Source organism: Carlito syrichta, unplaced genomic scaffold (genome assembly GCF_000164805.1).
Source record: "Carlito syrichta isolate Samal-C Ts95f unplaced genomic scaffold, Tarsius_syrichta-2.0.1 Scaffold289289, whole genome shotgun sequence".
In the NCBI taxonomy this organism is placed as follows: Eukaryota; Metazoa; Chordata; class Mammalia; order Primates; family Tarsiidae; genus Carlito; species Carlito syrichta.
The window spans coordinates 505,832-533,594 of NW_007233385.1; the positions used below are offsets into that span (position 1 = coordinate 505,832).

Below are 27,763 nucleotides of genomic sequence, written 5' to 3' on the forward strand. Positions count from 1 at the left end.
CCAGAGCTCAAAGGAAGGCTGTAAATAGTGACTTTGGGGTCCAAGGGGGAGCAGAAGAGAGGCCAGGTGCTCCAAATAAAGTGACTCAAGGGGCCCAAGCGAAGAAGGACCCAAATCCAGAGGACACCGCCTCTCTGCTGTGTACACCCACCTTCCCACCCATTGCGGTTGAGAAAGTGAGAGCAGGTGGTCAGCAGGAGGGGGCGGTGCTATCTGGTCCATAGATCAGCTATGTATTTGCCTAAACTTTGCCATTAAATGAATTCACTCCCTTCAGGCTTGCCCCAAACAACATGTGAAGGGTGAGTTTGTGTTCTCATGCCATCACTTTTTATGATTCATATGAAATTGGACACAAAACTTATAAAATAAAAGCATTTGCCCTGGTGTGCCCAGATCCTCCTACCTACAGTCCTGCATGAACAGTCACCTCATCCAGCTACCAAAATGCCCAGGGCAGGACAGTGCTTTCCAGGTCAGTGTGGGACTGGAGGTGGCCTCATACTGATGACATACTCAACTGTCTGTGTCCTTGAATGAAAATCAGGCAGATAAATTCTTTATAGCTTAGCCAAGAAAACATTTGGTAGACCAAAGAGTTCAAGACGTGGTATTATGGAAGAAAAAGTCTAAGATCCTTGGTGACAGTTATGAGTTGAACTGTGCCCTCTGCAACAAATTCACCAAAATCCCAATCAGGTGTTCCCCAGAAAGTGACTCAGCTGGTCTGTGCATTGATTCCAGTCACAGGTTGGCTTGGCCATGAAGTCCAGTGAGACTTCAGAATGTCACCTTTTTGGAAGTAGAGCATTACAGAGGTGCTCAAGCTGAGTGAAGATGTGGTCACATTGGAGCAAGATGGGCCCCTAATCAAATATGCCTGGTGTCCTTATGAAAGGACATGAAAGACAGTGATGCCAAGACAGAGGCACAGGGCGAAGCTGTGCGAAAATGGAGGGGTGTGTCTACAGGCCAGGAATGCCAAAGCTTTCTGGACACCACCAGATCCTTCCTACAAGGAAGGATTTCCCCCTACAAGTTTCAGAGAGAGCATGCCTTATGCCAACACCTTGATTTTGGATTTTCTGGCCTCCAGAACTGAGATGATACATTTCTGTTGTTTAAAGCTTCCCAGTTTGTGGTATTTTGTTACGGTAGCCCTATAACTCTAATACAATGATTAAATAGAAGTTTGGGAATCATCGCCCAGGCCCAAGACTCTCCTTTTCAGATGAGGGACTGAGACACAGAGAATTTGTATGACTTAGCCTGACGCACACAGACAGAGGCAGAGCTATGGTTGGACCCTGGACTTCTGGCCCAAGGCCCACGCTCTTCCCACCAGCCCAGTTCTAGCCCCCGAGGCAACCCCCACCTGCCTTACTCACCCACGACCAGCTCGCGCACTTCCTTCCAGCGGATATGGCTGCCAGTCTCGTGTAGCAGCGTCACGGTTATCCGTCTCTGGATGCCCTGCCAATGCCAAGAGAGAGAATATGGTGAGACCACTGGGGGAGGGGCATGCAGAGAGAGGAAGGGTGAAACGGGTGGGGCAGCGGCAGAGAAAGCTTCAAACCTGGTGGAGAAGGAAGGTCCCCATGCATGGCATGCCCCCACGGTGGTCCACCACGGCAGGGATGTAACTGGAAGAGAGACACACATGAGGTGCTGGCTGCCCTACTTCCTATGCATATGCAGCATAGGCCCCTGGTGCCCAGAGTGAACAGGATTAAAAACAAGAAAAAATCAGCCACTCCTGGTAAGGGTCTGGTGGCTGGGTCCATGGAGACCAGGGTCAGCTGGGTACAGAAACACACCCCGTCCTGCCCATTGCCAGGAGGGTGAACAAGGAGATGCAGCAAGGCCTGGGTCCACTGAGCTGGATCTTTGCAGCAGCTCCAAGAGTCTCCCTGCTCCCTGCACAGCCTCTGCTCCCTCTTTTCATCCACTTCTTTCCACTGCCCTTTCCTCGGAGATCAATCACAGAGGCTCCTTCTTTATCCAGTCCCACCTGAGCAGATCTGCAACCCATGGCCAGAGGAAGTCCCAGCACAGGGGCCCCTTCTGCTCCAGCCCCTAAGGCTCCTGTCCCACAGGGCAAGGACCAGTATCTGCACCAGGTCCCATTCTGAGCTCCTGGCCTAGCTGTTCTAGCCCCTCAATAACTCTAGCCCAGCCACAGCCCAGCTCTCAGCTGCTCCCAAGGACACCAGGCAAGTCCCACCAGCCTCCACAGTGGTGCCCTGGAACACCTTCTCCAGGCTGCAGGGCTGCCTCCCACCTCCCTCAGCCTTTGCTCAAATGTCCCTTGATCACTTTGTAAACATCACATCTGCTGCCCCACCCTGTGACCCCCAGACCCACACCCTTGGTTTGTTGCCTAGTGCTCAGCACCAAGAGGTCCTTGTCTGTTAGCCCCCATCCACGTCAGCTCCTCCAAGCTAGATGAGGCCGGGCCCACAGGAGGTGTTCAATAAACACCTGCTGAAAAAACAATTCTGGGTGCTGGCAACCCATGGAGCAACTCAGTGCCTCGTCCCTCTCCTCCCCCCCACCCCTGGGTACCCCAGCCCAGGCCCAGGGCCTTCTCCCCATCCCTACATCTTCTAGGGACCCCAGTACCAGCACTCACTCGCCATTGGCCTCCAGTTCACAGATCTCGAAGTAAACCAGCAGGTCATATTTGCAGTGGCAGGGCCCTGGGCAGGGCCGTGTCAGCGTGCTGAGCTTGGTGGCCGGCACTGGGGGGATAGGAGAAGCATGTGTTGATGGGGTAACTGACCCATCACATGCTGAGGGCACACTCAGGGATTAGGGAGAAGGGTGGAGATCAAAGGCAGTGAGGATACCACCTTCCTCCCCAAGAGAAACAACCAGCCAACCCTACTCCTGCCCAGGATACCCCCAGACCTGGCACAGTCAGTCCTCAGCAACTGTGCATAGACTTTCACATTCCCCATGTCCCAAGAAGTACATTGCTATGCACACCTGGGCATAACCTTGAAGAGGGCCATGCCCAAAAACCAGCAGGGCAGCAGACACCTTTGCTCAAAGGCCCCACAACCTCTACAGGGCCCTCTGCCATGCTGCTGGGCTCTGGACCTGTACACTTTGACCACAGCCTGCTGCACTAGTCAGCACATCTTGCCAGCACCCATGCCTGACCCAGTAGGCCCTGCCCCTCAGTTCCCACTGGCCTTCCACTCATGACCAGCTCCTCACAAACAGCCTCTGCCTCCTCTGCTTGCCTACCTTTCTCCATTGCCCCTAACTCTGAGACTTATCACAGAGGTTCCTTCTCTATATGCCTACGCCTCCATTGCTTATCCTATAAATGTGGATCTAAATGTTTCCCTCACAGGCTACAGGAAGACTGCATAACACACATGCTGCAAACCACAAAGTCCATACAGGCACAAGGGACTGAGTCTGCAGCAACTGGAGGGTGTCCTCCTCAGCCTACAAAACTTCATCCTATGGGGGTTCCAAGGGCAGGGCCTAACTCTGCTCCTCCTTATAGGGAGGGTACAAGAGGTCTGCCTGAGACAGTCACTTAGGCACCACATGCGCAGACCCAGCGCCATTCACCCTACCGTCCACCAACTGTAGATGTGGCTTCTCACACAGGCCCCTAACCTCCAGAGCGCTGATGCCAGGGACCACAGAAACCTCCACAAGGTAGGTTCCTGGGCTGTGCAAGGCCCTGGCTTCACTGCCTAGCCTCAACTCTCACCCTCTCTGACCCTCTTTTGACCATGTCCCTGGGTTATGGTCTTGCAGAGAATAAATGCTACAACCTCCTTTAACCAAAATCCCACTGATCCCAAGAGCTATCCCACTGCCCATTGTTTCTAGAGGCAGAGAGCTTCCTCAGGGTTCCAGGTAAGGGTTCTGGCTGCCAAACATTCTTCCCTCAACAGATCCCACCCACTTGCTCTCACCTCTAGCCTTGGCTACACACAAAGGAGCTTTCTGGATCTTCTTTCATTCCCAAATCCCCTCTACCTCTCAACGTCTAACTGAGAGGACCTACAGTCCCCTCAAAGCTCCCAGCCTCTCGTTGCCTTCATTCCTCAGCACCCATACCTCCGCCACCACCACCGCCTTCAGGCAACCTCATGTGGGGCAGGCCCTCGCTCCATGGGGACCCTTTGAGACCTGACAGGCACAAGAGTACCTGGGAGAGCACAGCACACCCAGAGGAAGGCCTGTCCAACACCAGCACCCACAGTGTGGGCACCTCACTACCCTGAGGGATTACAGAGAGCGCCCCCTACCTGGCTTGGACAGCGGCATGACCCGAGGGAAGTGGCGGCGTGAGGGCCTCAGGGGGCTGTTGAGAAAGAAGGCCAGCATGAGGACCCTGAACTGCGGTGGGCAACCTGGTCCGGGGCTGGCAGAGAGAGACAGTGGGACCTGTCCCTGGGCCCTCCCATCTTCTCTCCCACCAGGTCCTCCAACAGCTTGGATGTGAGGGGAGAGGTATGACCCTCAGGACTCCAGATCCTACCCCACAGGCCCCACAAAGCCATGGGAAATGAAAGCAAGTTCTGGGTCAAGCTCTGGTCCCTAGTCCAGAGCCTCCCTCAGCACTCCCAAGGACAGATGAGGCTCCAGGGGCCAAACGCCTCCAAAACAAAGCTACTTGGTGCCCTTCTTTTTCCTGGATAGCTGGAGGTTCCCTGAGCTCTGAGTCGTATTCAGCAGCTGAGATATGAAGGTGGAAAGAGAAGGACCCCACCCCCAGGCTACCTATAGTTATTGGTATGGCCCAGAACAGACTCCTGGTCCCACCCTTGAGGGTCCAGGGTGAGATGGCCTGGGTGGAAATTCTGACTTCACACCACATTCAGGAGGCTGAATGGAATAAGGGAGCCAACAGAGGTTCCCCAGAGTGGTGGCACAGCTGGGGCCCTTCCATGGAGTCCTTAGTGGGCAGCAGAAGCTGTCTCCCCTGGGGCCACCTGGCTGTCATCCAGCCAGCATCCTGTGGACACTGCCCAGGTCAGCTGGGGAGGTGAAGGTTCTGAGAGTGATACCCTTTAATGAACCCCCTCCTCAGTCCTAAGGGGAAGAAGTCGGGTACAGGCCTAGAGTACTGAATCACTCTCAGAGTCCTGACGACCTTGGGCAAAAGGCCTCCTGGATGGACAGGGGAGTGTCGGGTGGCACCTGGACCCCATAGTTTTGAGACTGCTGGGTAAAAAAATCTGAGCAAGTACTTTGAGGATGGCTCCAGACTCTATACTCCAGGGTGCTAACCTGAGCACATCTTTGCAGAGGGGTGGGAATGGGTGCTGCTGGTAGTGGCCGAAGACCTCGAACACGATGGGCTGGCTCTTGATGTACTCAATGAAGGACTTGGTCACCTCCACCGCGATCTAGTGGTGGGCAGACAGGAGGGTGGGCGGCAGGGCATGGCCAGGCCGCATTCAAGGAGAGACAAATCAGTGAGACAAGCTCAGATCTGGGACCCCCAGCTGGGCCCATCCTCTGCTCACAATAGGGACAATGACCTACCCCTAGCATCTTCAGCCCAGACCCTCCTCCCCACACACCCTAGGGCAGACCCCCAGCAGGCATCCTGTGGCCTCTTCCCCAGGATGGATAAGGGCAACGCAGCTCAGCTCCTGTCCCAGAATACATAGCTGAAGAAGGTGACGAGGGCAGCAGTTGCCTCTGCAGGACAACCCCGCTTGCAATCTTGCCCACACAACAAGAGTTGTGGGTTAGATGCTGTCCACCTCCCAAATTCGTATGTTGGAGTCCTAACACCAGAGCCTCAGAATGTGACTATCTTGGGATAGGGCCTTTATCTTGGGATAGATAATCAAGTTAAAGTGAGGTCACTGAGTTGGTCCTCAACCCAATATGGCTGGTGTCCCTATGAAAGGGGAAGTCTGGACACAGGCACACACTGAGGGAGAAGCCCACATGATAGACACAAGAGAAGATGGCCATCCACAAGCCAAGGAGAGAATCCTCAGAAGGAGGTAACCCCATCAAAACCTTGATCTTGGACTTCTGGCCTCCAGAACCATGAGACAACACACTTCCATTGATTCAGGCCCCTCTAGCTCACCCAGCCTGTGGTTCTTTGTTGTGAAAACCCCAGCCAACTAACCCACCAAGTCTCCATGCCATCAGCCCTATCAAATTCATGCCCTTAGCCTGGCACTTAAGGCCTGGCTGCCTGATAGCCATCCTTATCTCTAATAAGCACCTCTCTCCCTCTGCTGCCTGTAGCCTCCTTCTCCAGCCTTGCAGAGCCGCTCTGCCCTGAAGGTCCCTATCCTCCATTGTTCTGGCAGCCCAGCTCACATCACTCTCCTGCTTGGAGCTTTCCTGGCCTCTCAGGATGTATGTGGGCATCTTATGGACCTGGTGGTCCTGACTCCTACCCTCTTCTGACACCCAGTCCAGGGCTGCCCTCATGGATGCCCTCAGCTCTCAGAGCAAATCCTGATCACCCCTGCACTGCATCCACATCCATCCTGCATCCACATCTTACTAGGCTCACAGTGGGCTTTTATCTGGCCCCACTCCCCAGTTTTAAACTCATCAAGGGACCTCCACTGCCTAGCAATCACCTCCACCCCCGGCCTGTCATTGGAGGTTCTGTGTTCTTATGCCTGGGGCTGCACTCAACCTATGGCTGGTGCTCAGAAGGTAAGGAGCCATGACACTTCAGAGAAGCCCAGGGAGGGAAGTTAGTCAGGAGACTAAGGAGAAGGAAACGAGGACATACGTTCTGGACATGGTAGAAACCAAGTGGAGGGCCTCTGCCTGTGTTCTTCAGGGGCTCCGTGGAGAAGGCCTCATCATGGCGGTGGATGAAGCTGCAAAGCAGGAGAAGATGCTTGGTCGGAGGTGGAGGACTAACAAAAGGGACCCACAGCCTCACTGAGAGGAACCGGCTGTGCATGGGGGAACTGGGGCATGCAGGACCTCTAGCTGGGCTGACGTGCCCCAACCCAGCCAGTGCCCTGCTAAGATCCCAGGTAGGAAAGCCTCAGGCAAAGAACACCCATGCAGCCTGGGCCCACAAAGGCAGCAGAGCTCACTTGAACTGGCAGAAGATGTCTGCATATTCGGCAGAGATGCTGGACGCCTGCAGGACCGTCACGCGGAAGGTGAAGGTGCTGCCCAGGCGGAGGTGGTCCAGAGCAGCATCCAGGGGTCCATCCAGTGTGGTTTTCTCAGGGCTGTCTAGGAGAAGGCCCTCCGGAGTTACTGCTGCTAGAGACCAAGGAGAGAGTGATGGGACCTCTAGGCCACACTCTGTTCAAGCCATAGGGCCTAGGGCCAGGGCCAGCCTCAGAAGTCTGTGCCTCAATGCTCCCCATGCCAGGGCAGCCGAGCCGGCAACTCACCTGAGCAGGTGTTGTTGTTGACTTCATCAGCTGAGGGCCCTGCATCCGCACCCTGGCCCTGGCCCTCCACAATGCGAAGCTCTTCTTGGGAGGTGCCCGAGCGGGACATCCCCACCACAGGGCAGGACTCGGACTGGAACTGTTCAGGGTAACTAGAGTCACAGATAGCCAGGAAACAGAGAGCCATCCCCAGTGGGGAACCACAGCCCCCATATCAAGGCCTCACTTCCCTAGCCTCAGTTTCCCCTGCTGTGACTGTACCTCTTTTACTCTACAGTCTATGGGTATCCGCAGTATGATCCATCTTGGAAACAACTTACAACTTCCATGAGGCACAGCAGGGGGTAGGGGGGGATGGTCTCTGGTCTTCAGTTCTGCTCATCCCCCACCTGGCAGGGCTCCCTCTCCCATAAGGCAAACTGTTTCTTACTGGGGATCCTCTATACTGACAACCCCTCCAAGAGAGGGAAGGTGTTGGCAGACACACTACCCTCAACTCAGGTATTACTCACTGAGGTTCCGGATTTGGGGTGGCCAAGCGGGTGTGAGTTAGAAGTAAGTCTAAGAAGAGGAGAGGAAGGAGCCACCTGAGCCTAACCCAGGGGATGCCATGTGAGACCCTCCTCCTCCACTCTCTCTCCTAAGAGCAAAAAGGGAGTCCTGGGTATGGTCCAGGTGCCTCTGGACATAACACTATCCTTTGGCAGGATGCCTGGAGGTGGGCAGCCTCAGGGGCTGCCCTTTCTCAAGGGGATGAGGGGTTAAGTGGGGGGAGATATGTAGATAGTGGTAGAAACACACTGTGCTGTGGGGACCCAGAGGAAAGCCAGTCTGGGTGGGGATAGACACATCTATCTCAATGTCCTGGAAGCTCATGTTACATACCTGCCCCTGCTTGAACAAGACCCAGGAGAGGCTGAGGTGGGAGATGGGTAAATCCAGCAGGTCAGGGCAAACCAGGGATAAGGGGCATGATGTATTTTAAACATCAAAGGATTGAGCAGGCTCCGAGAGTAAACAACTTCAGGGGGGCCCGAGGCCCTTGGGTCAGGATGGGGACATCAGGGGAGCAAAGCATACAGGACCCCAGTGAGTGGCTTTAAGGTCCAGTGTTTGGGTAGGAACTCGGTACCTTTTCAAAATGCTGGTCATCAAAGGAGATTTTGGCAGTTCCTGACTGGCGAACACCAGAGCCATAATCAGGGGCCTCTTCATCAGCTGCACGAGGAACCAAGCAAATGATTGGGGTCCAGCTCATCCACCAAGGTGGATGTGGGCAGAGCCAGACTGATCCACCCAGTGGTCCAGGTCAGAACTCAAGAACCAGAATGTGTGGCTGGGCTCTGATCTTCACTACAGACAGTCAACAGTGCTACCCAAGGCTCAGTGACAACCAGGGCACATTTGGCACATTGACAACCAACCTATGCTGCCCAGGAGTCCAAATGTGGTCATGGTCTCATTACAGGCCACTCTGATGGAGGCCACAAACTCTGCACAAACTCAAAACCAACCCCCTGCCCCCACCCCAGATGCTCAAGCAGTATCCAGGCAGCCCTTTCCTTCATCTGGCTGTACAGAGTCCCTCTCCCCACCCCTGGGCCCTGCTAGTGCCACCTCCAGAATCGTGACCTCTCCTCTGTTACCACCTGTGTAGAGCCACCACTGTCACCTGTCTGGATACTCAAGGGCCCCAACCACCCACCACTCCCCAGACCTGCCCTCTACATGCGCCCACACTGAGAGTCTTCAAAGTTCTCAGTGTACCTGCTGCCCAAGGCCCTGTAACTCTGTCCTGCCATGGCCCATGCTAACCAGTCTCCCCACAGCGGGGACAGTGAGGACAGAGCAGTTAGCTGACCTTAGCCCATGTCATGGGCCAGGCAGATGTGACTTTTGTGACCATCAATGCAAGGATCAGTGCTTTTTCTAAGTCCTCTTCACCGCAATGATTACTACACAGGGAAATACCAGGTGTTGCCCAAAATAAAATAACCCAGGTGTAGGACCTAGCACAAGGCCTGAAGATCCAGCCCAGGTTAGGATCACATTCCAGGCACCATGCCAGCCCACATATGACCCGAGATAGCAGAGGCTATGGACCTGGGCACATAGGCCTGTGCTCAGAGCTGCTGTGCACCTTCCTAACGACCCTCATCTAAGAAGTTGGGGAGACACCTTGACCCCACAGGATGCAGGGCAACGGCCCTGGAAGTAAACCTTTGAGCTTAGCCCAAACTCAAGGCTCTGGGGACGGCCAACCACCATTAGGATCCCAGAAGCTTCCCTCTCACCAACAGCTTCCCTCTCACCAACAGAAGACCTGTTGGTGGGAGGGAAGACTAGGACAGCAGCTGTCTCCACAAGGGCTGTGGGCAGGCCCCATGGCCTCTAGTGTGACTTCACTGTCAGAGGGGTGGCAGTAGGGCCACTGGGAGGAAGTGCTAGGATGGCTCAGCTCAGACCCATGAGGTCCCCTGGGTGGGAGCTGCTGGCTCAAGGTGCCAGTGGGAGGACCTGGCAGTGGAGGTAGAAGGCAGGGGCTGCCTCCTCAAAGGTTGAGGGAGCCACCAAGTGTTCTTAGCACCCCTGAGTGGTGTGGTTCCAACAAACACCCCATCTTCTAGCAGAAGGTCCAGGCCTTTCCTTAATGCTCTCCTTACTCCCTGCTCCAGCCTCCCCATCCCCAGCTGGGGCCCTGGGGTCTCAGCACAGGAGGTGTCAGTGATTGGATTACACTCTTACAAGTAATAATGGGGGGCATCTTGGCTGGTGGGAGGTATTGTAAATCATATCTAGAAATTATAGGCTAATAAGAACTTAACAACAAGGTCAAACTAACTAAATTAATTAGACAGAATTAAAGTTACCCAAGGTAGTCAGGATATCAGGGTAGAGGGGATGCCAGAAATCTTGCGGGGAATGTGAGACATCTTAGAGTAGGGGATATGAGATGTCTCAAGGTGAGAGACATGAGACACTGGGAGTGGGGGAATTGGACATCTCAGGTGGGGGCATGGCAATCTCCACCTTCTCAGGTCACTCACTCTGACCCAGCTTCAGCTTAGCTCTGTCAGCCAGAGTCATCCTGCAGCCCACACTCCCTATCTACAAACACCTGTTGGTTGGTCCATCTGTTTGTCTGCCCCTCTCTCCCCAGGGTGCCCAAGTAGGCTAAGGCCTCTGAGAAGAAAGAAAGTGAGACCCCTCAAGGAAGGAAGAGTTTGGTGGAGGGAACAGGTGGCAGAAGGGAAGGGTGGAGGACCACCCTTACAGTATGAGCACCACCTTCTGGCCTGCAGCTTCTGGGAAGCCAGGCACTTTTACATCTGTGTTCCTGGTTATCTTGCAACATTCCTAGCAGGTGGGAAGCATTAAAATAGCATTCTGCTTACAAGTGAACAAAGAGAGACCCAGAGGTATTCTGTTGCAGGAAGTCCTAGTAGCTCCTGGCTGGAAATGAGGCTATATGTGAGAGGGAATGGGCTTGTCACCTCAGGCCCACAAGTGGAGGGAGCATCTGCAGCCTCCAGGCAGACAGGTTTGTGCCTGAGAGAATAAGGAGCGCATTACAGAGAGTAAGGAGCCGCCCAGTGAGGACTGCCCTGGTCAGAGATCAGGAATCCGGAGTTGGAAATCTGCATGCTTCTTCTGGGGCTGTGGAGACAGTGAGTGGATGGGGTGGGCTGGGAGAGAGAGCCTGTTCTGCACTAGGCTTGGGGGAGAAAGCCAGGTTGTCTCTGGGTCCATCTGGGACTGCCTAATGGGAAAGGGGTCTCCCAAACCAGAGCAGGTTCAGACAGCCCTGGGCTTAGCCTGTAGGGCCCAGAGGTGTCTCCAGCCAACACAGGAGAGTCCAGTATGCCAGAGCCAAGAGCTGGGCAGCAGGTAACTTCTCCTTCAGGTCCCACCTGGGGGTCAACAGCCTGGTCAGCAGCCTGAGAAGGGAGTAAAAACTGGGAAAACAGAAGATGGGGCAAGACTGGCTCCACACTGACCACTACATGATGCCCTGAGGTCCTTCTCCACCCTGGACCTCTATCTGCAAAGATGACAGCCACCCCCAGGGGCTCCAATGCCACACGCCGCCACCTGCTGCCTGAACGCACCTGAGATGGCCTGGACAGCCACACGGAGGAAGCCCTTCACCTCGCCCTTCTCACTGACGATGGCCACGCGGTGCACCAGTGGCACAGGGTACAGCAGGTTGCTCAGGTACACAAAGGCCCTGGGGGGAAGCAAAGGCCGAGGTCATGGACCACCCTTTGGTGTGTGTTTTGAGAGGCAGCGGCGGCAGCACGGCCCGGCTCACGACACAACACGGAGCTGCAAAGCAGAGGGCAGCCACCGGACAGCCAGGGCTGAGGGCAACGAGGGCGGGCAGAGGCAGGCAGGGTGGGCGCTCAGAAGAGATGGGAGGAGTGGAGGACAGAGGAGAAGGAGGAAGAGCTGCAGCGAGCACAGCACAGCCTGGCTGGGCCCAGACCTGGCTGTCTGAAGAGGGAAGTTTCAGCCTGCTTCAAGGACTAGGGGCTAGGCTGGGCCCCCACCCACGTTGAGCTGCCATCATCAGGCTGGCACTGAGGGCCAGTGTCCCTCCACCTCCTGTCCATTTCTCAGTGGCCCCTGACGCTCATGGGCCCCACAGAGGGCCACGATTTACTCTAAGTCCCTTCCATGAACAGAAACTCAGTGAGTAAACCCGCTGAGATGGACACTCCCAGCCCAGTGCTCAGGGAAGCTGGTGAACGGAGCCCTGAGGATATCCCCAGACCCACAGCGCTGCCCAGCCTGCTCCATCAGTGACACAAAGCACCAAGAGACCTCCCTTTCCCAGGCAACTCAGCCATGGCACCCTAGGTGGTGCCAGAATTGGTCCAAGCCGAGGCCACAAAAGGCCATGGTCACTGGCTGGCTGCTGCATTCCCTGTGTTGGTCAACATGTGGGAGCACACAGACAGCCGGGAGGACAGAGACAACCCTGAAAGATCCTATGCCGCCCAGTCAAGGAGGCAGACTGTAAAAGTCCCCCACTGTTGAAGAGCACCTCCTGGAGTGTGGACACTCCAGCACAATAAGAGCCGCCCAGGTTAGCTGTGCTGCTGTGAGGACCAGCAGCTCAGCTCAGACTTCAGCTCAGGAACCTGACTCTGTGGCCCACCCATCCCCTCCTCCAGGCAGAGTGGACTGGGTAGCTACTGCTCCACCCAAGGGCTCAGCACCCATAGCCCCAAGCTCCCAGAAGGAGGAGGGGGATGCCCTGGAGGAGAGGCACTGCTCAAGTGGGGATGGGCAGGATTCAGACATGGGAGAGAGGACACTCAGGGAGGAGGTGGAGGAAAAGGAAGGTGAGGGAACAAGAGACAGGATGAAGGGGTGGGAGTTATAAGGGAGAAGAAGTAGGAGGCCCAGAGTCTTAGCTAGGGAGGTAGGGTGATGGGAGGGAGTCAGGGATTACAGCAGCCTGTGGAGAGGGGAAGGTCACAGTCTGCTGGCCAAGTGGGCACTGGCACCCTGGTTTTGAGCTGTGGGCAGAGAAGGGGGAAAAGACGCGGGTCACCTCCCCACTCAGCTCACTTTGGGTCAGATCCAACCCAGGCTGCACCCCTGGCCTTGCTCCACACTGGGCACCCCTGAAAGTCACTCTGATCCAGGCAGGTGCATCTCAGGCAAGGGGTGGGGCTGTGACCTCAGGCAAGGGGTGGGGCTGTATCCGGAGCCCCTGATTCCAAAGTAGGTGCTGACAAGGGGTGAAAGAGACCCCAACAGACTGCAAATGCCTCAGCACCCCTCTCAGGTGCGTTCTTGATCTTGCTTCCCTTCCCAGCCCACCTAACCTCCCTGTGGCAATAAGGCAGAAACTGGAGCACCACCCTGACCCTTCTTTCTAATCAAACCCATCAGTTCTACTATAAAAGTCTTGATGAAGCCCCCTTGACAGGTTCATCATCACCAGCAACCCCACCATGGCCCCCACAGCACCAAGAAGGGTGTTAGGGCACTAGTCAGACACTCCTATGCCCTTGGTGATGTCCAAACTCTTTGAAGGGGCATCCATGCCCCACAAAGCCCTGGGTGCTCCAGGCCCTGCCTCATCCTTTCTGTCAAGCTTAGCACTGGTCTGGCCTCACAGCCCATCAGTCCCTGGATGCTCTGGCTATCTTTGTTCCCGCCAATGCCCAAGACCCCATTCTCATTTTCATCTCCTGCCTCGAGCCTCCTCAGAGGCCCTGGCATCCCAGCAACCCATCAAGGCCCTCCTCTCAGCCAGCTCCTTTGTTCTGACTTTACACATCCATCTGCCAACCGACACTTGCTTCCTGGCATCCCTGCTGTGACTGGACCTCACCATCTCCTTCATGGTGAAATTGCTCAGACAGGCCTCAGTAGAGCGAAGAGGGTGCAGGTGCTCTCAGAAGGGCCTGAATGTCTCCCTAGGTTGCCATTCTCAAGCAGAGAAAGCTCCAGGTCTCTTTTCCCAGCACAGAGCCACCTCCAAGGATGCCCCTCAAGGAGCACGGGTCAAAAATCCCAGGATCCAATGAAAGAACTGTGGCTCTGCCCAACTGGGGTGTGGAGGCTGAAACTCCACTGCACTGAGTTACCCACCAGGTTAGGTACCAAAGCCCTGCCATAGTCACAAAAGAAAACTGAGGCCCAGAATGGGGAGGCCCTTTGCCACTCCCCACAGGGTGCCCAGCAGGCAGATTCAGTCAGAACCCCCCAGGATGGAGATGATGATGGCCTTCCCTCTCCAGGGCACCTGGGCTCCTGGACAAGAACCTCTACTTGACAGTGGGGATGGGGAAAGGGACTGCCACAACTGAACAAAGCTACCTTATCCAAAAGGGGATGTGCAGGGAGCTGGGGCTTGGGCCAGCCCACCACACTAAGGGAGATATAGGGTACCAGGTAGGACAGCCCAAGCATGGAGACTCTGAGCCAGCCCCTGCCCTCTAGTCCCCACCCCACCCTTTCCCCAGGCCTGCACCCACTGCAGGAAACCTGGGGCTGGGGAGACAGAGGAACTGAGGGGTAGAGATCCTGGACAGAGCATGCTCCAACCCCACCCCACTCTGCAGGGAGCCCATGGGGGACCCTTGTTAAGGGGGTGGGGCACCTCCTGCTGTGATCCAGATGAAGAAACAATGCCAGGCACAAGGGTCCCTTCATCCCTCAGCATAGCCTGCTGCAAAGGAGAGGTTAAACAGCTGTCTAGGCCAACCTAGCCAGGAGCACACTCTATCTACCCCAAATCTCCCCACCAGCTCATGGCTGCCTTCCTAGAAGGTTCAGGGCAATTCCACAGAGGCTGGTTGGCAGTGAGCAGAGCAGAGCCTTAGGCTCTAGAGCTACCCAGAGTAGTCACTCACGGCACCACAGAGGTGACCCACAAAACTCTGAGGTTCCCAGGACCACACCTGAAGGAAGACTCCCCCACCTGGGGGAGGAAAGAGGCTACCCCCTCTTGCTTCTACACTCACAAGGTTTCAAACTGACCCCTCTTTCTGACTCTCTCCCACTGCACCCTGAAAAGCCAGGTTCAAGGGAGTCTGAAGCAGTGTACAGAGAGGTAAACTGAGGCAAGAGCAGGGCCTAGTCCAGGTCACATGGTGAGGTTACAGCAGGCAAGCCCCATCCTGGCTCTCTCCATGGTGCCCCACTGATGAAAAAACCATGTTTGAAACTAACTGTGGGCTTTCAAAGTGGACACCTTCTGTCCTGTTGCCAATCTTGGACTCAGGACCACGCAGTGTAGCACAGACAAAAGTTCCCACAAATCAGATGAGGGTTAGGCTCAAGGACAAGGCCCAAGACCCTCGCATCCTCAGGTTCAGGTCATCCCATTGTGAAGCCATGCGGCAGAAATCACAGCAACTGGCATCTGCTGAGGCTCCCTAGGGACCAAGCACTGTGGTAAGCACATACACATACAGGCCGAATCACTTGCTCTTCCAACACCTGGGAGGCAAGTGTATCCATATCTCATCACTGGGACACGTCCTATAAACAGCACATCTCAGTTCAACTGGCTGCATCCTTCTTTCTTAGTGATGCACAGTATAGATACAGGATCTAAGATGGCATGTTAGACCTGATGAAATATGGTATTCATGCCCCATTTCACAGATGAAAAAACTGAGGTGCAAAGAGATGAAGAAGGCTATCAAGACCTGGCAGCAAAGGCCTGCACTGGATTTGAACCTGCAGGCTGGCTCCTTTCTCCTCCTCACTGTCCCATCCCAGTCCACTTGACTTGGTGATGGATTCATTCAGCCAGAAGGGACCTCTGGGTCCCCACATCTACTGACTGCAGTGGCAGCACCAGCCTCAAGGGGGCTGTGATCCAGGACTGGAAGATACCCCACCACCCTGCACCGAGCCTATGTCAACCAAAGCACCCAGGTGTGAAGTGATAAGGCAGAGCCTAGGGACCCTGTTGCCAATCTTGGGCTCAAGACCAGGCAGCAAAGTACAGACAAAAGTTCCCCATACATCAGATGAAGGCTGAACTCAAGGACAAGGAGCCTGGTGCCTCTGTCTAGTAGGGACAGTCCCCCAGGCCTCACTGACCTGGAAAGTTGTGCCCTCCACCTGACCCCCAGGTGCCAGAGACAAGCTGACATCAGTGCCTTCCACCGTGGAAGCCAGAACACAGTCCAGCCCTACCCCTGCCAGCCACAACTACTCACACCCACCGCACAGAGCAGCTCTCAGGATCTTGGGATCAAGAAACCCTGTCCATAGCCCCACTGCAAAGACAGGAGCTGAGTAGCCTCAGCCAACAATGGGTACCATGTGGGAGCCGAGGGATCAGCATGGTCTCACTAGTCCAAGGGGGCACACAGCTGACCTCAAGTGAAGCCCTCAGGCTAAGACAACATTTATCCACTCAATCCCAGACACTGTCCTTGGGTTGTTACCTCCCCACCCAAGCCCCTCCTTGGGGCCCTTGTCCCAGGTAGTCAGCCACTTGCCCTGCTCTTGATGTAGCTCCCGTGCCCACCCACCTTCTCCCATGCCCACCTCCCTTCTCACATGCCCACCCAGCTTCTGGAAGCATCTAGTCCAGGCAAGGATTGGCTGGGGAAAGCCAGAGCCCCAGACCACTTCCTCAGCCTGGGCAGCACTGGCCAACCCACTTTCCTACCAAGTTCACCTGCTTCCCCAGATAGCCAGAGGTGGAGGACCCTGGGAGCTGACCCTGGCCTTGGGTGAGCTGGTGGGGAGATCTTCACTGGGCAGACCTGGCCACAAAGGCAACGGTACCTTGAAGCAGACTGAAACCTGCCCCAGAGCGAGAGGAGGCAGCAGAGATAGACAGAGCAAGGGCTGAGTGTGGCAGGAGGGAGGGAGGGAGGAGGCAGGCGCTAACCACAGATTGGTGAGGTGCAAAGACGCATGCTGGGGCCCAGGGAAGCCTTTCCAAAGGGGACAAGAGTGGGTGCCCCAATTTTGCTGAAGCTTTGGAGATAGAGCCAGCAGCTACCAGAAGGATAAAAGGAAAATCAACAAGGGATCCTTCCCAGGGCCTGGGCCTGCACAGCTGCTGCGCGGAAGAAGCCAATTCTTGCCAAACCAAAAAGATCAGAATGATTCTTAAAGAAGCCCTTCACAGACCACCCCACCATATGGGGGGCCAGGCCTCTCTTTGATTTTTGTTTGGTTTGGTAGTTTTGTAAAATCTCAAATCCACAAAAGGGGGAAAAAATGTTGGAAGGACCCAGCTCTTTCCGGCTGAGACTGCAAGAGCCCACACCCCATTTCTCCCCATGACCTCATCCCCGTGACATTTATCCCTCACCTACCTGACACCTGGAGCCACTCCTGGGGCCCAGAAAGTATAGGGGGTCTGGCCCTACAGCCCGGGGTTTTCTGAGAGAGGCCTACAGAAACCGGTCTTAGGGTCTACTCTTCCCTCTGGGGCCCAGTGGAGCAGGAAGTGCAGACCCAGGGCATCTCAGGGGCAGAGAGCCACAGGTCTTTATCCAATAAGCCAGCTTCTCTCACCTAATGTCAGCCTAATAATATTCATGGAAATGAGTAATAATAAATCCATGGCAAGCGCCCATGGTAACTGCTGCCTTCCACAGAAGGTGAGGTTTCACTCTATCATCTCCACCCCAGGATGGAGTAAACCCAGCATAAACCCTGTGACATGGGAGTCACCTCAGCCCTCAGCTTTCAATATCAGTGCTCCAAGCTCAAGACTTCTGAAAGCTTCCACTGGCCTAGCTCAAAGAAGCTATCTCAAATTCCAAAAAATGTTGCTATTAAAAATTATCTCATGACTTTTACATACATAAAACATATACATTCAGCTGTTTATAAGCCAAATTTCCTACTACTACCACTGGGTTTCTAGATCTTTCCTTCACCTGTCTACTTTCCTTCCATAACATGAGGGCAGGTGTATTTGCCAAGTATGCCTGCAGGGCAGAGCCCCTGTTCCCTGAGCCTAGATTTCCCCAGGCCTCCATTCCATTCTCTGACTGTGGCCTCTCTCATCTGTTCTGGAGATATCATAACCATCTCCTCACATTCTGTGAGAACATAGGGCCACTTGCCTCCACCTCTGGTCAGGAAGGATGGAGTCATCCTCACCTTCACAGCCACTCCTGAAAGGAGACCCTTCCCTGCCCTTGGGATGGCTGTCTGCGAGTTTGCTTCCTTTCCCCACAGAGAAGAAAGAGGTACTGATAGTAGCTGGGAACCTCCATCTTCTCTGGATAATAGTGGAGGAGGGTGAAGCTGCCTCAATTAGAATGAAGTTGACCCCTGGGGGATGATGGGAGGGACACCCAGCTTAGAACAGCTGACCCTCACCTCTCAAATCCCCTCTTGGGCCCTGCACTAGAACTCTTAGGGAGGAACTTGGACTAGAACTCTAGGGAGGTACCTGAGCCACCCTGGGTTCCTACAGCCTCTCTGCAGAAATACCCCCACCTGCCCGGGGCCATAACTGCATGCTCCAGGGTACACTGCCTCTGCTCTTACTGGTACCCAGACTCTCCCTCCGCTGGCCCAGAGTGACTGTCTCCAGGATGGATGAGTACCCTCGGGTCCTCTCCCCATGGCCAGGCCCTGGTGGTCCAACTGTGCCCGCAGCAGTGCTCCTGTGAAAAAGAGCTGGGTCCTCCCCAGCATGCTCTCCTCGACCTCACCAACCTTCCTACTAAACTGAACAGGGGGGGCCGGTCGTAAAACGGGTCCCGGCCGTCGCACAGCGCGTGCTCCGGAAAGACGTCGTCCTCCAGGTCCTCCTCCTCCTCCTCCTCCTCCTCCTCCTCCTCCTCCCCCACGCTCTGCTCCTCGGCAGGCTCGGTGGCGTCGGAGTCGGGGCTCGAGAAGGTGGGGGAGGGGGTGAGAGCAGCCATGCGCTCGCTCATGCATGTGTTGAGAAGAGGGTAGCTGTTGCAGCCAGAGATGACTGAACTGAGGTTAGTACGACAAGACAGAGAGAAGTTAACACCAGCTACTCGCAGGGACAGACAGGGGCCAGGGTCAGGGTTGGGGGGGACTTCTGTTTAAAACCAAAACCAAACACACAGACCACCGAGAATGCTGCATTAAAAGACAAGAGAACCTAAATATACCCTGTCCCTAGGCTTGAAAATAAATCATATGTGTGGTCAGCAGGAAGGTTACAGACGACATTGGCAGGTGTGACTGAAAAAAGAGGTCCTGACCAGGTGTGGCTTAGGCCATGTGAGGACCTCGTGAGCTTGGTTATGTTGAGGCCTCAGAATACCACAGTCACGTAGGGGGCAGGGCTGGGCACAAACCCCAGACTGGGAGACTAGAGAAAGGAGGCAGAAATCCCTAAGGCTTATGCAACACAGCCCCACCTCCATGCTCCCACCCTCAAGGCTACCAGGTAACTGAGAAAGCCCGCCTGGGAGACTCACACGTTTGTACACATGGACCCAAGGGTCCTGGTGGCAACAGCCCCACTTGGGTGTGGATGACATTGCTGGGACCCCATCCCAGGTCCCCTAAAATAACAGGGCCTGTGGTATGTGGAGGGGAATGGCTAAGAGGAACCTAAGACCTGGGAAGACACGGGCAGGGAAGTCTGGTGATGGAAAAGAACATCTCGGGGATCCTTCCTCATGTCAAGGCAAGGCCCGTCGGGGTCCTGGCCTTGGGAGGAGGCCCACTTCCTGCCCCTACTACTGTCTTTTTCTCTTTCACTTCTCGGTGAGGGAAGGGAGAAGGCGCCCACCTGCCCACCAGCCGGAACCAGGGGAAGCGGTCGTAGAAGGGGTCTCCACCAGTCACCACATTGTCACAGTCCTCAATGACGCTGGAAGGCACCTCCGCTGCCCGGTCGTACATCTCCCGCATCAGGTCCAGACGCTGCCTGTAGGGGGCAGCAGTGGTCAGTGTGGGCTCAGGCCAACCACCCAGAAGAAGGGGCTCGGCCCAGCTCGGGCCACATTCTGCTCAGGGTCATTAAGTTTCAGGGAGTTTGCTGGAAAGAAACACATCCGTGGCCCTTGGAATTGGTTACCCACAAGTGACACACATCCAATTAAACATGTAAGTTCACCACTAGTCCCTCCCAAATTTCCTACAAGTTGACAGCAAAGTGACATGAGGAGGCAGGATGGGACAGATGGCATCGGGCAGCTGAAGAGCTGATGGAGGAGGAGGGAGAGAGTTCAAGCAAAGCTCGGAAGTGGGGATCACAACACGGAACCCTAAGAGCTCAAGGAATAAGGGAGCACTGGAGACAGGGGTTCAAAAGACCGAGAAGATACCCTAAAAATCACTAACCCAGGAGAAACAAAATGTTGCAGAAGAAAGGTGCCTTCTAGGGCCTGGGTATAATACAAATGACATAGTAGATATTCATCCTTCCTTCCAAAAGCCAAATGATAATCTCCTGGGAGAACAGGGGAAGGGAAGTGAGTGTGGAGCATGAGTGTATGTTTGCATGTATATGTGATGTATGTTTACATAAATGTGTATGTTTGTATGAATGTGTGAGTATATGTTTATTGCATGCATGTTTGTGTATGTTTGCATGAATGTGTATGAGCGTATATGTGTGTTTGCGTGAATGTTTGTGCATGTTTGCATGAATGGATTTGTGAGTGTGTGTGGGGTGTACGTATGTGTGTTTACATGAAGGTGTATGTGTGCACGAGTGTGTATTAACCATATTTTCACTTTCTATATCTTATGATATTTTGACATCTCCAGCGGGCTTGCGGGCTGAAAGCCCCTGCCAGGTCTAGCTAATTCTTAGAAATAGCTAACAGCTTGCCAGTGTACCTGCCTTTCCTACACAAACCCATCAATCCCGAGTCCATATCCCATCCACCTCCTTTCTTTAGCTTTTTCACATACCAACTCAGCATTACCCCTGGCCTAAATCACTCAGGGCCAGGTATCAGAAAACTAGGGACAGACCTATACCCCAGAGTCCTGGAGAATTATTCAAACTAGTAGCCCCAAGTTGTCTCCCCATTCTGCCTTGTCTTTCCCACAGAAACCCCATAAAGGCTGTGGCCTGGGCCTTCCCCCACTCCTTTCTGCCTCTTGACCAGCCCTGGCACCTCCCCACTACGGTCCTACAAGGCATGCTGTGCCTCTACTTTCCAAGGGGCATCAACCCCTCCTTTGATGGCACTGACATCTCTTTGTTAGTCACCCCTGTAAATCAAGGCCCACCATAAATCAGAGTGAATGCAGGGACAACAGACATTTAGCATTAGGAAGGACCATGCTCACATGCTCACGGAGGGACACATACTGGGCAGTCCTCCTTGCCATCCCAGCCTGGACCCTTCCACCCCTATTTCCTCTTCTACTTTCCACTGGCCTGGGCTCAGAGATCCACTTTCCAACAGCTTTCTAAACAGAGAGTGAGGTGGGGATTCCTTCCAGCTCCCTCCCTGTCCCTCCCCCACAGACTACTCTACACAGCTATCCTTCAGGCCCTGTTGTGCTAGTCCTGGGTATCCTGCCAGTCCGTGGGTGCCATGACCTGCCCTCCCCTCTGGTTGCACTGTCATGACCCCTGTGGACCCAGGGAGCACTGATCTCACTTGTCCCTTCCTTCATAAGAAATTACCCAAATCTATTTTTATGTGTGACCACTGCAAGGTAGAAGGGGCATCTGGATTCCACAAGGCTGGACTCTTCACATATATTTTTTAACTAAAAAAAAATTGAAACAGGTGAAACAGCTGCCCACTATGGAACCTGTGCCCATTTCCATTCCTGTGGCTCAGCCAGGAAAAAGGCCCACCCATCTGCCACCAACCCCAGCCACCCTCCAGTCACACCTGAGCTTCTCCAGTGTCCAGTAGTGGGTAGCCCCATTCTTCTGGTCCTGAACCTCCACAGCCACAATAGTGCGGGGGAAGGGCCGTGTCTCTCGGTCTTTGGCGGCCTCTGGGGGCAGCAGATCGGGTGGCAGAGGGGAGTAGAGTGTGTCTGTGAGGAGGACAAACTGGAACTGGACCTGTGACGGATGGAAGATAACCATAAGTCAGCCCCATTGGGGGAGGGAACAAAGGCCCTGAAGATCTCAGCTGTACACCCCACAACAGTTCACTGGAATCTTCCACCCAGTCACTGGAGAGGACCACTTGCTCCCTGGCTACCCATCAGGGTGATGACCTCTCTCTGATACGAGATGGCACAGACAGTGGGGCAGCCTACCTTCTTCTTCAGCTCCACGCTGATGGCGTTGGCCTCCTTGAGGAAGATGGCATTGCCCCACAGCAGGTCCCGCAGAGACGTGAACTGATACCACTTCCATTTCCGGAAAGCCCACAGTGCCAGCTCACACTCCCTCTCCGTCCACTGGACTATGGGGAGAGGACACACATGGTCATCACAGGAAAGCCATGCCACTGCCCACCACACCCTGCCCTCTGGAAGGTCAAACTGGGACAGTCATTTCCTGAGGCTGCCCATGTTGATGACACTGTGTACACCCACTGTATACTGTGGCCAGGGTGGTCAGTCAAGCGAAAAAATTAAAGACTGAAGGATTATTCCCCCAATGATCACTATGGCCAGAGGTGGACGGGCAGGCTGGCCTGGTGGAAGGAACTGTTTCAGCCCCTCCCTTCCCAGGTTTCCTCCTACTCTGTGCCTGGTGTCACACTAACTATTCTGGGTGCACAGGAAGAAGCAACTGGCAGAAAAATCTGCCACAGTGAGCAATGTGAAAAGTTACACGTGCCCAAAGGAAAGAAGGCATCAGCTCCCCACACGTGAGCATCACTGAAAGCTAGGGTGAAGGTCAGAGTGGTTGGTGGGGGCAAAACTGCCAATGATATTGGTAAGAACCACTTCAGACCAGCAGTGGGGAACCGTGGGAGAGGAGGCAGGAGGGCAGGCCAGGTGCTTCCATGTGGGGCTGACCTGTACACCCTCTCCTGGCTCACACTCCTTCTCTGCCCACTAAGCCCTTGAGAGAAGGACCAGCAGGGAAACAAGAAGGGGCCTGTCCTCGCATCCAGGCCCTACCCCTTCTCCCAACATAGTATCATTGGCCCTCTGCTCTTCCCAGCTAGAGCCCCTGAGCTTTGCAGTGGGAAAGAGCCTCACTAAGTAGACGAGGACAGACAAGGGAAGAGACCAAGGTCACTCAAGCACAAAGGTGTGGACCAGCTGGTCAGAGCTGCCCCCATCACCATGCCGTGGGCCACCCCTGAACCCACAGCAGCATGAGGTCTGCTGATTTGGCCCCAAGCACGTGCTGGCAAAGGGGAATCCTGAGATAAGGTGCAGAGTGAACTCATACTCAGGGGCCCCAAGAATCCTGAGATGAGGTGAAGAGTGGACTTGTCCTCAGGAGCCCCATGAGCCTCACAGCTGGAAGGACAGGGCAAGGAGACACATGTGAGCATGGTGAACCCTTGCCAGCACCATCCCCCTCATCATCCCAGCTGCTCCTGACAGAGCTAGCATATGTGTGCACACATGTATAGTCAAGTGTTTTCACATGAGTGTGTGCATGTGTGTGCATATGGGAGTGTGTGAGTGCGTAGAGGTGCTAGCCTGTCCCAGTTCTTCCTCTATGCTGCTTCCTAGAGACAAAAAGGTATTTTCCCAGGGGGACAGGTCCAGACTCCAGGACCAAGTTGCCAACCAGTGACCTCCAGGAGAGTCTCAGGGTTGCCTCTTCTCCAAGACCCTGCCCCAGCTGGAGACCCAGGCCCCACCCACCTTCACACTCAGGCACTCACCTTCATCCTCCGGCTCCTCCTCCTCCTCATTCACCTCTGGGTAGTACCTGGAGTCCATCTGCTTCTGCAGAGCCTCCAGTTTGCTCTCATAGTCCTGCAGAAAAAATAAGGTCTGTGGCTCCACTGCAAACCGCGAGTCCCCTCTGTGGCCCTCCCTGCCTGGGCCTCTTGCAGTGCACCTACACACAGCTTCACAAGCTCACACACAAGAAATGGAGACTGGTAAACAAAAGAGGTGAGCATGGGAGAGAAGGGGTCCCCTGAGGGGAGTGGGGGCCTGTTGGGCTGGAGGGGCCAGGGTCCTTACCAGTCTCTGCTGCTCCAGGAGGTAGGTGGCCTCCTCCCGCTCACGGCGATACTGATCCTCCAGCTCCTGGAGCCTGCAAGGGGGCAGTGGGGTGAACAAAGAGGAGGGGTGATGAGAGAAAGCAGACAGGTCAGAGGTGAGGGTGGGGGAACAGCAGGAAAGTTGGGGGGATCGGAAGCAGCCTCAGTCTCACCTCTGCTCCATCTCCTGCTTCATATCGATGCCCTGCTTTTCCAGAAGCTCACGCTGGGCAAAGGCCCAGTCCACAGGCTCAGCAGGTGTCTCCGCACAGGGTGTTCGTTCACGCTCCTGCCGGGCCTGCTCAGGGTGGTTGAACCGGAACACGTGGCTCTTACCCATAATGATGCGATTTCCTGGTGGACAAAGGCAAAGGTGGCCTTGGGGGACATGCAGATCTCTGGTGGCCTCAAGAGGGAAGGAGGAAAGAAAAGAAAAAAGGGTGGTACGGGCACCCCACCATCCCCAGCTCCAAGCCACTCTTTCCTCATTCCTCGCCGGGCTTGAATGGGCCTCCTCACTCTCACCAAATCTGCCCTTCAGCCACTCCCTACTCAGCATCCAGTGACATTTGCAAACCACAGATCTGGGATCTCTGCTATGCTCCAATGTCCCCACAGATGCTCTGCCCAAGGCTATCATCAAGTCATGCCCCTGAGACCCCTGAGCACATAGTCAGAACACTCCCTCTACCTCCCTCTGACATCTAGGATCTGGGGCCTTGTGCACACCAAGGCTGAGTGTGAGCCCCTCCACAGAGCACTGCTGCAGGGACTTGCAGACTTGCAGAGCCTTGTAGACTTGCAGAGCCCTTGCCATCTGTCTGCCCCCACTAGACTGGAACCAGGTCCAGGGCAGGTCTCTTGTGCCCGGGGCCAGGGACAGGGTCCACGTTCAAGAGGTCACAAGATGCTGGAAGGAGCCCTGGTGGCTGCCAACCAGCACAGGCAGTCATAGAGTCTCAGAGTTGGGCTTCCAAAGGCATGGGCTTCCATCTAGCTGCTCCTACCCCAGCGCCTGGGCCTACTCCATCTGTAGCACCCTCAGGGCTGCAATCACTGTCTTCAGACAGCCCTGCCTACAACAGTCCTGCCTATATGGGCTCCCTTTGGATGTTCTAGTTTCCTTTCAACTTTCCCTGGGAACATCAACTCTGCCCCTCCTCCCACCCAGGTCCCCATGTCTGCAAGTGGGTCCTCCCCCAGACCCCCTTCCTGGCTGCCCTCAGCTGGTCACTTCTTCTGTCTTCCCCATCCTTGGGCCCACATGCAACCCACACATAGCCCAGTTCAGACATCAGGAGGAAAACCCCAAGTCGAGGCCTCCTCTCTCAGTCCAGCCCATAGACACCAGGATCAACCCCAAAACAACAAGGGAAAATGGGCATAGCTATCTATCTGAACTGCTATCTCCCAGGGACATCAATTCTTCACAATGAGGCGACTCCATGAATTTGAGATGAACAGTGTATCCTTCCCTCCAAGGCATGCCAAGGGAACACAAAGACGGAACCGCCTGAGTCCTAGAAACTCCTACTAGATGCCAAAAGCCCTTCAGGGGTGGACAAATGGGCCGCCAGTTTCACCTCCCCCTCCCTGTCACCTGTGCTTCTCCCCAAGCCAAGGTAGGGGGATGGTCTCGCTCATTCTAAGCCAAAAGTTCACAAACCCTGGCCAAAGCCAACATGATGGTCAGTTTCATGTGCTAACCTGGCCAGGGCACAGCACCCACTGATTCAATCAAACACTATTAGGTGTTGCCATGAAGGTACTCTACACAAGGGGTCAACACCAGCAATCATCTAACTGTAAGTGAAGGAGGTCCCAGTAGTGGGGGTGGGCCTCATTCAAGCAGGTGAAGGCCTTAGAACCAACAGAGGCTTCCTTGAGTAAGAAATTCTGCCAGCAGACTGTGAGTCCTGCCCAAGAGTTTCCAGCCTATGAATTTCAGACTTCCCTGAGCAGTCCCAGAATCACAAGTCAGTTCCTTGAAATAAGCCTCTATACATATACAAGGGGGAGCCCCCCAAAATAGAATTTATTTATTAAAAATCGTGTATTTGTTCTTGCATGTTTAAACTTCAGTTATTCTCAAAGTATTCTCTGTTTAATACAGTACATCTATTAAGATGCTTTTTCCACTGCTCAAAACCATCTTTGAACTTGTCGATTTTGATGCCATCTTTTGTTTCACTTCCTCTGCATTAGCAAAATGTTTCCATTTGAGAAATTTTTTATCCAGGGATCAGACAAAAAGTCACTTGGGGTGACATCAGATAAATAAGGATGGTGGGGCACGGGGGTCATGCTGTTTTTGGTCAATCACCCATCATGAAATGGGCAAACCTGTTGAAAGAATCTCAAAAAATAAAAATAAATAAAAATTCACTGAAGCTGGATACAGTCTCTCAACGTTAGCTGGTACACTGATGCTGATGGGTTCCAGAACACTTACCTAGTGGGGGAAGCCAGTACTACAAGGGGGCCATTCTCCAAAAAAATAACGTTATTTTTGGAGGGGGTCCCCTCTCACACAAATGTATCTCTCTCTCTCAAAATATCTCAGTCTACATCTACCTCTAGATATCCTACTGCTACTATTTCTCTGGTAGAGCCCTAACCCCCAGGCAATAATCACAGTCACTCAGGAGAGCCACTGTATACATGTTGTCTGATTTTAAGAAGGGATTATATACTGTGTGTGTGTGTATGTGTGTATGTGTGTCTTATAACATTTATAACATCAGGGACACCTCAGTGCCTGGGAACTAACGCCAGCCCCAGGGTTCCAGGGTTCAGAGGCTGGTGTAGATCCCAACCCATTGACACTCTGTAACCCCTTGGCTCAGGGAAACCTCTGTCTCCAGCACTGTCTCCACCAATCCCACCATGATGGCATCCTTAGCTCCTCACTCAGCCCACAGCATAAACTCAGTGTCACAGATTCCCCAAGTTGTGTGAATGGCGTCTTCTCTACACCAGCCAATGGTGCAGGCTCTCGGATGCTGATGTTGTGTGCCCAGCATGGGGACATGGTGAGTTACTTGAGCTGTCAGGTGCCCACAGTCCCTTTCCCTGAATGCCCCACAGTCCTGCAGATCTGCCGTCCCAATGGGAGCAGACGGTGCATAGGAGTGGGTGACTCAGATGAGGAAACAGAGCCCTCACCTCACATCCTTGCCCACTCAGCTGACCCCTTGACTCCCAGGACGTACCTGACCGCAAGATGCTGGGCTCTGTGACTTTCTTGCCATTGACATAGGTGTCTGCCCCTTCACAGGGCTCCAGGGTCACCACAGCTACAGCACAGGTAGGAAAGGGCAGAGAAGAGGAGGGCTGTGAGGGACTGTCACTTGCAGTGACTTGGCTCACCTGGTACCCAGTGAGTCCCTACCCAGGCCTCCTTCCTGCTAGCCACAGAGCCTGACCACTGCTGACACCTTGTCTGGGCCTCAGAGAAGCCCGAGGGTGGGTCTCACCTCACTTAACAGAGGAGGAAAGGATCCCTTAGGAGAGAAGCACACATGCCTAAGTCAGAGCTGGAAGGCCTTGCTGGACCTGACAACCCAGGACCCTGCCAGGTCTCCAGGTGGACAAGGACATGAAGCAGCAGTCAACAGGTCCCAAGGGATCCCAGAGCCCTCTGGGTTTGGGGCCCACCCACACGGGAAAGGGCAGGGACTTCGTGGTCAGAGGAGAATTCTGAGAGAGCCAATTGTCCCCAGCACTGCTTAGGGCCACCATCCTGAGGCAACCAAGTTGGGGAGCAGGAGTTGGTCATGGGTCTACAGGCCAGAGGCAGGCCAAATGTCTTCAGGAAATACCTTGAGCTCAGACCCTGGGCAGTGTAAT

At 54.4% G+C, this 27,763-nt stretch overlaps 1 protein-coding gene across 8 annotated transcripts in view; it reads right to left on the reverse strand.

The window, feature by feature from the left end:
* The window catches only part of KIF1A (kinesin family member 1A), a 105,906-nt gene that overhangs the window by 26,903 nt on the left and 51,240 nt on the right, over nucleotides 1–27,763 (reverse strand). For 4 of the 8 annotated variants that reach the window (XM_008054245.2, XM_008054244.2, XM_008054242.2 and 1 more), the window contains 17 exons: nucleotides 27,127–27,210; nucleotides 24,088–24,268; nucleotides 23,895–23,967; nucleotides 23,588–23,681; nucleotides 22,050–22,198; nucleotides 21,671–21,849; nucleotides 19,600–19,737; nucleotides 11,483–11,601; nucleotides 8,506–8,591; nucleotides 7,374–7,512; nucleotides 7,065–7,236; nucleotides 6,749–6,839; nucleotides 5,263–5,381; nucleotides 4,278–4,333; nucleotides 2,633–2,741; nucleotides 1,577–1,643; nucleotides 1,389–1,473 (listed from right to left, as the gene is read on the reverse strand). In XM_008054245.2, the coding sequence (XP_008052436.1) occupies nucleotides 1,389–1,473; nucleotides 1,577–1,643; nucleotides 2,633–2,741; nucleotides 4,278–4,333; nucleotides 5,263–5,381; nucleotides 6,749–6,839; nucleotides 7,065–7,236; nucleotides 7,374–7,512; nucleotides 8,506–8,591; nucleotides 11,483–11,601; nucleotides 19,600–19,737; nucleotides 21,671–21,849; nucleotides 22,050–22,198; nucleotides 23,588–23,681; nucleotides 23,895–23,967; nucleotides 24,088–24,268; nucleotides 27,127–27,210 (1,941 nt within the window). Of the gene's footprint in view, nucleotides 1–1,388; nucleotides 1,474–1,576; nucleotides 1,644–2,632; nucleotides 2,742–4,277; nucleotides 4,334–5,262; nucleotides 5,382–6,748; nucleotides 6,840–7,064; nucleotides 7,240–7,373; nucleotides 7,513–8,505; nucleotides 8,592–11,482; nucleotides 11,602–18,542; nucleotides 18,810–19,599; nucleotides 19,738–21,670; nucleotides 21,850–22,049; nucleotides 22,199–23,587; nucleotides 23,682–23,894; nucleotides 23,968–24,087; nucleotides 24,269–27,126; nucleotides 27,211–27,763 lie in introns of all 8 variants that reach the window. The other 4 variants (XM_021710512.1, XM_021710511.1, XM_021710510.1 and 1 more) reach the window with 2 other exon arrangements.